This window comes from Symsagittifera roscoffensis, chromosome 3, assembly GCF_963678635.1.
Source record: "Symsagittifera roscoffensis chromosome 3, txSymRosc1.1, whole genome shotgun sequence".
NCBI lineage: Eukaryota > Metazoa > Xenacoelomorpha > Acoela > Convolutidae > Symsagittifera > Symsagittifera roscoffensis.
The window spans coordinates 9,321,111-9,332,008 of NC_087064.1; the positions used below are offsets into that span (position 1 = coordinate 9,321,111).

Below are 10,898 nucleotides of genomic sequence, written 5' to 3' on the forward strand. Positions count from 1 at the left end.
TATAGAATTAAAAAAGTTAAGTTGCCACATGCAGAAATTTTTCAGGCGGTCAGCATTTTTTTTCGTAGATGCATGTGTCATCGATGTGTTCCTCTAATTTATCAAATTAAAAGACCTGAGTGTGTATATTTCTTTTAGATTGATTTTGTTCCGCTTGATAGCTTCATATGTCCTAAATGTTTTCGGCTTATGTTTTTTTACTTATTTGCCTTGATTGCTGTCGTTTCAAGGGAAACAATGATTGATTAAAATTCAGGTAGTTTGTCTTGCAACAGTTTAAAGTTATCAAACTTAATTGCTGAAAGTTTTTCCATGTTAATAATTTATGGAATTTTTTGTTTTGTAAAGCGGCTGTTTTTTTGGCTGAATGACCGCGTTGTCGACTTGCTGGAAATAAAGACTCATTTAATGCTTTTTGTTGTGTTTCTTGAATTTTTTAAAGAGTAGATGAATGTCGCTCAGACTCTTATATAGGGCGCGATGATTTTTTCCAGGACTTTTACTTTAGTTTACTTTTCGCGGTTTGACTCTTGATTTCTTTTGAAGTTCAGTTCTTTTCATTTTAAAAGAAGGCAAACTCCACGAAAAGTAAAAGGCACGAAAAACTTGATCGTCTTCTAGTTCCGAAAATGGAGTTTAGTTTTCAGTTTTCTCAGCAAAAAAATTTACCTATTGATCCAGTTTTCTCAGTTTTTTTAATCAAAAAAGTGCCAATCATAAATTGTTCTAGGAATTCAAAGAGCTTTTAGGGAGGGATATCTATATTTTTTTGAAATTCTAATTAATTGCTTTCATTGTCTCTTTTTCAACTGTCTGTTGGCTGTCAACTGTCTGTTCATTTTTTCCGTCTCATTCTTTAGTAGCTAGCTTGCAATGATGTGCTTTTGTGTTAAAACTAATGCTCAAAGCTTAACGCTTTCAAACGAAACAAAGCTCAACGCTATTAAACGCAAGGTTATTTGCTCAGTAAAACAAGGTTTCATGCATGTAAACTAAGATAGCAGTTTGAATTATTTGCGGTTTAAAATGGGCTTTATCAAAGAACGTACCGTTAATAAATTTCTCCGAATTTGGTTTATTCAGTTGATTTATACCTTAATTTACTTTAACAGCCAATAAAAAGAAAAATGTTTAATTTTTTGAAGGTGAAAGAGTAATTCATCATTTTCCTATTATAATTGTATTATAATTATAATTAGGTGGAATCGTTCACGTCATTCGTGGGCAACGAGGGGCCGAGCACGGACTCGAAAGAAGAACTGAAATGCTACGGGTGCTCAGACAACACGGAAGGACAGCACTGTGAGAAGTGTAGGGCGGGATATAGGAAGAAGAAACAGAGCGCCAATCTGTTCACTTGTGTGCTGTGTAATTGTAACTACCATGGTGCGAGGAACAACTCATGTAGCGAGGACGATGGATCTGCATGTCAGTGTACAGGTCACACCAGATCCCCAGAGCAATGTGACAAAGACCCCAAGTGTAGAATACAAAAACAGGTGAGCTTTCAATTTTAAGTGCTAATGAACGAAAAGAGTTTCAAGTATTTACGTAGCGTGGAGTTTGTGCTTGTTTTTCAGGAAAGTCTTAAAATTTGTATCCGCTAGCGTTTGTTTTTTGTTGTGAGGTTTGACTTTTATTTTAGGTTATCTTCAAATTCATTTGCTCAATGGAAGTCAAAGGCGCCAAAAATGATTGATTTTTCAGTAGTATATTTTAGTTTTTAGAGTTCACAGCGGAAAAAGATACATTTTGATCCAGTTTTCGTAATTTAGGTTTTTTAATCAAAAAAATTAAAAGTCCCAAATGATTGTGGAAAATATAAATTTTTAATGAATCGATGAGCCTATATAGGTCGTGACGATTTTTTTTCAGGATAAGTCTTGAAGTTTGTTAGGTTCAAATTTTATTTTTAGCGGTTTGACTGATGGTTTCATTTTAAGTTCAGTTCATTTCCTATGTTAAAAGGACAGCAAACTCCACTATCGAACAGAAAAATTGTAATGGTCACGAAAAACGTGATCGAATTTAGTTTCGAAAAGGAAATGTAATTTCCCAATGGAATAAAAAGATTACCTATTGATCCAGTTTTCTCAAATTGGGTGAAAATAATCAAAAAGGTGTCAATGATTGATTGTTTTAGAAATTCAAAGAGCTTTATGGGCATGTATTTTTTTTTGAAGTTGAAAATTTTTTTTTTCAAAGAAAGTCATTATTTTTTTCTGTTCACGTGCGTTCATTGAATCTTTTTCAACTATCTGTTGGCTATGTTTGTTTTCTTTTTGCTTGAAAGGTTCTTGGGCTTAAATGATTTTGGGGTATGTCATATTAGCTTAGTTCTGTCACAAAGGTCCGTAACTGGGAGAAAATTGATGCTTTTGCCTTTTTATGCTTCGGGGGACATAACAACTTGTAGTCATAAAACTGTTACTGGACCAAAATATTCAAGGACGTTTTTTCAGCTCAACGGGCTTCTACCCAAAATTTTTTTGCCTAGTTCCGGCTCGACAAATTTTTTCTCAGCGCAAAAATAATGCTGGAAGTTGTTTTTTTTTTCGGTCGTTTTCCTCAAACATCATTCGAGATATACATTTCTAGATGTACAGTTTTGACTTTTTAAAGTATTTTTTTCTTCGAACTTATTTGGTCCGCATTATTTTATACCTGCTAGTTGGCAATGTTATGTGTGCGATGTGTCGCAATTGTTGCGAAACTGTGTTCGCCTCTTTGTTTAGACTTTTCTGTTGCTATTTTTGGTAATAAGAATTGCTTCATTAGTTTCGCGAGGCGACATTTAAAATAGCATAAAGTTGTCGAAAAGCGTTGTACTATCAAAAATTGATATAATTCTTGGCGATGAAGAGTTTTATTATCAAAAATTGATAAAACTCTTGGCGATGAAATGCAGATTTGTCTAAACAGGACAAAACAAACTCGTCTAAATCAAGAAATGAGCAAAATAGATTGCTAGTGGTTTATTTTTCGGTTCTTTTCTATGTTTTCAATCGGCAGATCTGTTTAAAATTGATGAGTTCCTATTGAAGTTAACGTAACTATGTAAACTAGACTCCATTGATTCTCGAAAAATGAATTTTACGGTTCATGTGATTTTACGGATCATCATAAAGAACAAAGTTGTTCTTTACATATTTTACTGCCCTAAGAATATTTTCGAATGATGATGAATGTACATGAAAACATCATTTTTAGTGTTCTCTGTGTGACCAATCGGATCCTAAAGCCCAGTACATAGGGAGTGGCGTGGACGGACAGCAATGCTATCGGAAGATGCACTCGACAAGCAACACATACTTTCTAGATCCAGACAACTCCGAGTACTTCATGTCCACCGAGGAGTCCGAATACGATGTCCACGATCTATCGCCAGGACAAGCTGCGTTCTTCCATGTTCAGCCCAAGTACAGAAACGTTAACATAAGAATCACAATTGAAATCTCGTATGGATTGGTTGACGTGTACCTAACTAAAAGCTCGAAAATAATAAGAATGCGCAGTTCCTCGCAGACTAGTCCCAACGTGGATCAGATCTCGCTCTTAGACCCTCTCAACGATAAAGTCCAGTTTGCAAAGCTAGGGCCAGTTGCTTCAAATGAAATTGAAACCGGTAAAGATGCGAACAAGTCTGCGGTTTCGAGATCGAGACGCTCCACCCTCACACTGGTATCTGATGAAGAGAATGAACAATTGAGTTCGGAAGTGAAAATAGCGAAAAGTGAAAAGCAGTCTCAAATTTTAGAGGAAGAGCAAGTTTTCTTTTACAGGGCAAATCAGTCCGGCGGAAAGCGAGATCTATTCGTTCGAATGCAGCACGAGAACTCCATTTTGTACGGTCTCAACATATCGGGTCGTTTTGTTATCGAACTACCTCATGATAAATTTGTCTTCAATCAGAATCGATTCTTTATTGCTGTGCACAATGCTCAGCCAGTCGAAAAGGCACACGGAATAATATATCAGCAGCAGTTGCACAATAGTTGGAGGGTGGTTCATATCCTTACCATTCTGATAGTGTGCTGTATACTAACAGTGTTTTTAACAGTAGTCGTGTATTGCATTTATATAAGATTGTCACAACCAGAAGGATTCGTGAATCCGAATCGTCACGGCCGAAATTTGTACTCGGCAGCGTCGCCTTTCGGATCTGGAAGTCCGTTCGTCCCTGTCGATTTCCTCTTCAGCGAATATAATTTCCAGTCTCAACCGGTTTCGAATATTATACCACGAAGTGGTAAAAACGCACAGCGATATTTCACTGTTGATTCAAGAATGAAAAATAAATACACGCCGTCAATTATTGGCTATCAAATCTTAAAAAAGAACGACAAGATGCGAGTGGGAACTGTCATGTTTGAACTACCAGGTAAAAACTTCAATCTATGCTTTGGGTCTGCAGTCATTTCAGTGTGCGATAAGTTCCCGATCATCGAAACAATTCCAAATACTCCCAGTATGACAATCAGCCGGAAGAGCAACACACTAGGGAACCCCTCGGCAGCCAGTTCCACTCTTTCTTTTATGGGTCAGAACCCGATCTACAATTCAACGATCTCTACTCCGCACCATGCAAGCACACTTTCACATGCATTTGACCCTCCTTTAAAGAAAGGTCATGTCAAGAACTCATATCTGACAGTTGACCTTCCCCCTGTACATGGAGGAGCATCGCCTTCGAGACTCCAACAGCAAGTACCTGCCCAAATGTTCCTACAAGGAGCTGGACTTCAATCGGGCTCTATCTCAACCTTGACAAATCGACAGAATCAAAAGAGGAAAGAGAAGTCGTTCAATGGGGGTTTTCACAACGCAGATAGTCCATTGGGACTGGGTGGTCCAACTGGAGGCAAAGGGTTCAACCAAACTCCGTCTCCTAAAAGTAACGTCTTCTCCAAATTGGCCTTGGATCGATAGAAAAAAGCGCATTGGCTTGCTAAGAAATGCCGACGATTTTTAAGCTTAAACAGCAGGACTCTTTTTGCATGTATATAAATTGTAAATTAAAAATCGGTTGCCGATTTTTCAATGCCTTATCATTTCTTAAAGAAACGCAATTTTAGTAAGACTATTTTGCTAACTGGTTATGGTTTTTACGATGTCCTAACTGCCTACTAACAGTCTTTAATTTGCAATGAAATAATTTGTTTATAATCATATTGACCCATTATCATTTCTAAATACTCAATTTGATACTTAATTTGCAATGATTCATTTCCCGTAATTCTTGCTGAGCAAGACTAATTTATGATGAAATAGTGCAGTGAAGTCAGAGTGCTTTTTTCTGTTCAGATTTATAATTCGAAAGCGGTCCCATAAATTGTTTCAAATAATCATTCAAAAAATAGATTAGAAAGGCATGATTTTCTATAAATACGATTATAGCAGTGCAATAAATTCTTCTCGAAATCTTTTAAAATGAACGAGGAACGTTCTCAATGTTTCATTTCATGCTGTTCTATTTTGTTCCGACTTCGAAGTAAAACGGAATATTTATGCTCGGTGTGGTTTTTTTATTCAGTCAATTTTCGCCGATCGAAATAATAGTTTTAGACAAAACTTTTTTTATACCCTATTAAAGATATCGACTTCCTGAGTTCAAATTTGAAAAGTTATTTTACCGATTATTTTTTGTAAAGTTTTGGTGGTTTAAAAATTGCCAAATTGGACATTATCTGGACTAAATTATGCGCGCTTTGAAGAAGTTATTCAAATTACTTAGAGCGTAACGCGAAATATTTATGCGTGGCGAATTATCCCGCACAACAAAATTGCTCCAAATTGAATTGATTTGCTAGCTAATTGGTCGTATTAAACTCAAACGACTCAAAATGTACACTTTGATATTGTCCAAAATGTATACGTTTTCAATATTTTCTTTTCCCAAAAACTATTCGATATGAATTAAGGGACAGTCGAAACATCCAGGGCTTTGCCCTGATATACGAGCAGTCTTGTTGCTGTTACGATTAGTATAAACAAGTACTGATAAACAAGTATCAGTAGTTTAACAATTCAGTGAATGCAATTGCCTAATAGTCGCTCCAGTTACTCGGCGGATGTTCACCAAACAGCCGTATTTACAAACCATTATATATTGAAGCCAAAATTACTTTAAAAATCGTAATTTATATCAGAATGACGTGACAATCGCATAACAGCACGACAATCTGTTGTTATTTTGCATAACAATTTTAATTTTTGGCTATTTGACATTGTTATTTTATTTTTGGCCCTTCAACTTGTTGGCCTACCTTCAGTTACTTTTACACATGCGACATCAAGTGTCTTGCAACCTGGTAAAGTGGGTCTAGGACAACAAGCCGACAGGACTTCCAGCCGAAGGGTCTTCAGGCCGAAATTTTAACTTGACAACTCCCTCAAATTACTATTTATCATCTAAAACGTTGCTTTTCAAAAATTTAGGCACGTTTAGTCCATAATCGTTATTCATGACAGTGAATCATTAAAATTGGCATCTGTTAATAATATCAGCTGGTTTTGGAAACGCATAAATTATAAATAAGAAAACTATCTTCAACCGTGTTTTATTTTAACTTTACCAAACATCATTTGGAGGCTAAAATTTTATGAAAACGCCAATAACTACTGAAGAAAGATCATGAAAATGAGATCTTCAAAATTTTTTTTCAAATTGATCATATTTCATGACTTAATTAGAAAGTTTTCGGCTTGAAGTCCCTAAGTTTACGCTTCGGCCTGAAGTGCCGTCGGCTTTATGTCCGGCACCCCCTGGTAAATGACTATTTTCCTGTGATAAAATTTTTTCGCATGACTATCTGGTGTTCTCTGTTGCAATTACTTCAACAGACCTTTTTTGTGCATCTTAGCATTTAAAATGTACGTCCGATTCAAATTCGTTTCCTTTTTTCGTCCAAATAAGTTTCGGCCTATATATCGACTTAGTGGCCTCATATTGCGTCGTTTGATGAGCGAAAAAAATTTCCTCTGTTGGAAATGCTTCAACAGACAAATCGTGAGCATATTAGCATTTTAAGTATTCGTTCTATTTGATTTCTTACTTTTCTTTTTCTTCGGCTTTAAAGGTTCGGCCTGTTTTATATCTGCTTGCGGGTCTCGTTTGCGGCGTCGTTTGATGACCGAAAAAGCGTTTGGGTGCGTGTGTAATTCGGTGGTTAGTGGGACTTAAAAATTTGAAAGTATTTGATTTTTCTTCGGCGCAAACGCTCGAAGTTTTCATTGCATTGGACGGTTAAATCGAGGCTATTCTCAAAGTTAGTTCATGAAACATCCATATTTTCTCCCCCCAAATTGATCCTGGTTAATTGTTCCCAGTTTGCAAAAATTACTATGTTTATGGCTAATTTTTATGGTTTTTGATGTTTCTTTTGACATCTTCAAGGTAACAGGAGTTCCTAGTGGCCTAATTCAGTAGTAATCATAAATCACGTCATACCAGATGGGGTGGTGGCAAATTTGTAACCCTGATTTTGCAAGCAACAGGGTGTTGTGGGAAATTTCTCCCCTCAGTGTTTACAACGGATAGGGACAAAAACCCCAGTCATAATTCACATTTTTATCCCGTTTCCGGACAGTTCGCAAAGAATGTTTTCGCCTTTAAATAAACTATAGAAACTGAGTCAAATTTTCTGAACCGATAATTGTGAAAACTTTTTAAAAAATGAACGTAGTGAAGACTTTTATATCGGTCTTGGTGATATCTTATCAGGTAAAAGTCTTACATTGCTCTAAAAACTATAGATGCGCATTCATAAATACTAATGCATTTATGAATGCACTCAGGTTTATATGCACTTTTTAAGTTTAATTGAAATTAAACTGCTGAAAGTTATGCGAATAGATTTTTACAAATACGAATTTAGAAATGGAGCGAAAAAACGTGAACGATTTCTAGTTTCGAAAAGGGAATTTATTTTGTAAATTTCCAATGGAATATAAATTTTACCTATTGATCCAGTTTTCTCGAGTTGGGTTAATGTTATAAATTGCTTTTGAAGTTCAAAGAGCTTAGAGAGCATCTATTTTTTTTCTTCAAAACTTGAAAGTTCACATTTCTTCAACAAAGTCATTGTTTGTTTTTCTGTTTACTTGCGTTCACTACTATTAGTTGGCTTTGTTCTGACTAACAAAATTCGCAGGAAGAGAAAACATCAAAAGTGCATGTCAATAGCGTTTTATTTTTTTTATTTATTGAATTTTTGAAAAAAATTTACTGACAACCATCAGATGTAGTTGATTCTTTAATTTGTGTAGTCAACGAGCGATTATTGTTTTATGCTTCGCTCGGCAAGAATATAAACGTATACGGCTCTTTCTCCTTTTCCCCCACTTGCAAAACTTTATAATTAAAACTACTGTTCCCATTTTCCGATTGTCATGAATTTTTACAGACAAATTTTGGCGACTCCAATCACCGCGGAGGGTATCTACCATGAATAATTAAAACCTTGCTCTATCGGCTCAATCGGGTGCCATAAAAAACTAACAATCTGAAGCCTGCCATTTTACCTTCTGATTTTCTGAAACCTATAACCTGTCTTATTACATGGGAAATCTATTATCTATGTGAATACATAGGGTCGAGACCGGATAGTCATTTCCCTGTCATTATTTATGGAGGTCTCTACCCCCTTCCCGCGCTGAATTTACTTGACATACACTACTCAAGTTTGAAGAAAATGTGCGAAAAGTACTGAAATTTCTGCTGAAAATAATTTAGGAAAAGGATGTTCTTTGAGAGATAGTTCCACTTCTTTGTGCCCCTGCCTCGATCATAACCAACACCGTAACTATGGTAGATCGCAGGAGATAGATTTTAAAAAATTGTGGTTCATCATTTTTTCGCTTGATTTTTACTGAAACAAAATTTATTGAATTAATCTCTTCCTAAACCAAACTAATCATGGGCGCTTTTTTAGTGTAGTTATTATTAATTAAGATGAAGAGGGAGGCGGGGGATTATACGCCTACCTCAGATATTCCACCCTTCGACCCTTTGGTACTATTTTAAGACATCCATTTTTAGATGACCGATACTAAAGTTTTTCTTAAGGCGCTTAGCTTAGGGCGCCAATATATAGTATATATAGTAGTTTTGAGTGGGAGGGGGGAACGCGCTGAATAAACCGTTTTTATTGGTTAACAGTTTTAAAAAAGAGCCTAAAGGCTGTTTTTTCAAAAATTTGCATGCCACGCAGTAAATTTGATCGAACTAATATCTTTATTTCAGAGAGTTAGAAAATCAATTTGGTCGACCAAAAAAAGTAGTAGACAAAATTTTCGAAATGTTTTGAAAAACATCCCCCCCCTCGAGAACATCCTAGATCCATACCTGTTTTCTGACATAGCCTTAATTCAAACTTGCCTCAAGCGGTTTTCTTTTTGACTTATCTCACTCATGGCTCAAATAAGGCAGACTGTTGTTCAAAAAATGGTATAGCAAAAATCGATTTATAATTTTTCAACTTTTTCATTAAATATTAAGGGATTTTGTGTTTTTTAAAAATGATTTCTTCAATAATGGCGAATTGTAAGCAATCATGGTTTCATTTTTTGGAGAGTTGTCGTTTTTGTAATAAAAACACAGCGACACACAAACCAACGCACTTCCGAAGAAGAAAAAGCACCCATACTGTTTCCCGGATAGGTAAATCGAACTGAGCGACGCCAAAATTATGGCAAATGAGCTGGAGAAGTTTTTATAGATATTATCCAGATATTTGAGCGTGACAGAAGTGGCCAAACCTCCAACAGAGGATATGAAAACTATAAGCCAAACACGAGAATCATATCCATGGAAAAATCCCAATTGCTGAATTTCTGAAGAATCTTGAGTGAAACATCCTATCAACGATATTGGAACTGAAAACAGAAACATTTGTAAGTTTTTGACCCACAGCGAGCTAATTTCCCGTGAATAATAAAATCTGGCATACGATTTTTGTGAATTTTTAGTTTGTTCATGTCTGTTCAACATTTTTTGGCAATTTTTGCTCATTTTTCCGTGTTTCAGAAGCTTTTCGAAATAAACTCCGGCTAAAGCTGAGGTGAAAGTCATTGCAACAGTTGCAAAAAATCCAATCAAGAATTTAGCTTCCCCCACTCTTTTCGGAGGATTATCATCGTTTTCTGAGATACTAGACAATTTTGTCAAATTTTGTTTTTCGATCACGTGCATTGGCATTATCGAATCATTGATGGAAGCCGAATTTGTAATTTCGCTCGATTCAGCCAAGCATATTCCCATTAATAAAAGTAGTATTGCACCCCATTGAGAAACTTTAAGAATTTTCCCCATCAGTAATCGCATCACAATTGCAGTTGTCAGAAGTTTTATTTGCAAGGTGACCTCAAAGGTACCGGGGTCAAGATAGGTTAAAGCGATGTACGAAAGGTTATTTTGGACCACGTAAAGAAGAGCCGGAATTGAACACTTGATAGTTTCCAGCCAGTTTTGAACAAACTCAACTTTGATGATTTTCCAGCTTTTGTTCCAGCTTTTTTCACATAAAAATAAAAGCACGATATTTAAAGTAAGCTTCGCAAACTCGACTATAAAAACAGCAGTCGACGCACTGTACATGCTTGACTGAGAATCTTTCGAAGAATCGTTGTAGTTGATATTTCGTGATTGATTCACTAGCACGATATTAATTGTCATGATAACTGTCAAAAAACAAAACAAAATACAATTCAGTTCTGATGATAATCGAGGTCTCACTCTGGTAATTTGACAATCATCTGGAGTTTCGGAGATGATGGAATTCGGAACAATCATTTTTGTTGAAAATTCTTTGTTCATCGTAATTTTGATGAAGATTGAGATACTCCGAGCGACGAAATTCAATGCAAGCCTACAAAGAAATAGTTAATTTGTTTTTTTT

The 10,898-nt window shown here is 35.8% G+C and overlaps 2 protein-coding genes across 7 annotated transcripts in view; one reads left to right on the top strand and one right to left on the bottom strand.

The window, feature by feature from the left end:
* Positions 1-5,412, top strand: part of LOC134842650 (multiple epidermal growth factor-like domains protein 8) — a 29,020-nt gene extending 23,608 nt beyond the window's left edge. For all 6 annotated transcript variants that reach the window (XM_063859091.1, XM_063859090.1, XM_063859094.1 and 3 more), the window contains 2 exons: positions 1,200-1,499; positions 3,211-5,412. In XM_063859091.1, coding sequence (XP_063715161.1) covers positions 1,200-1,499; positions 3,211-4,929 — 2,019 coding nt within the window. In that variant the 3' untranslated portion in view covers positions 4,930-5,412. The remainder of the gene's footprint in view (positions 1-1,199; positions 1,500-3,210) is intronic.
* Positions 5,413-6,720: 1,308 nt separating this feature from the next.
* Positions 6,721-10,675, bottom strand: LOC134841553 (CMP-sialic acid transporter-like). The gene is made up of 3 exons (XM_063857584.1): positions 10,282-10,675; positions 9,614-9,876; positions 6,721-6,765 (listed from the first exon to the last, which is right to left on the bottom strand). The coding sequence occupies exons 1-3, from the start codon at positions 10,673-10,675 to the stop codon at positions 6,721-6,723; spliced, it is 702 nt and encodes a 233-aa protein (XP_063713654.1).
* Between the last annotated feature and the right edge of the window lie 223 nt (positions 10,676-10,898).

What these genes read in the sequence shown, in the direction of transcription:
- LOC134841553 (XM_063857584.1), bottom strand. Translation starts at nt 10,675, where the DNA reads ATGACAATTAATATCGTGCTAGTGAATCAATCACGAAATATCAACTAC. An exon ending in TCTTAAAGTTTCTCAATGGG is followed by an intron (nt 9,877 to 10,281) that starts GTGCAATACTAC and finishes TTCTGTTTTCAG; the next exon opens with TTCCAATATCGTTGATAGGA. An exon ending in TCTTCTTCGGAAGTGCGTTG is followed by an intron (nt 6,766 to 9,613) that starts GTTTGTGTGTCG and finishes GTCATTTACCAG; the next exon opens with GGGGTGCCGGACATAAAGCC.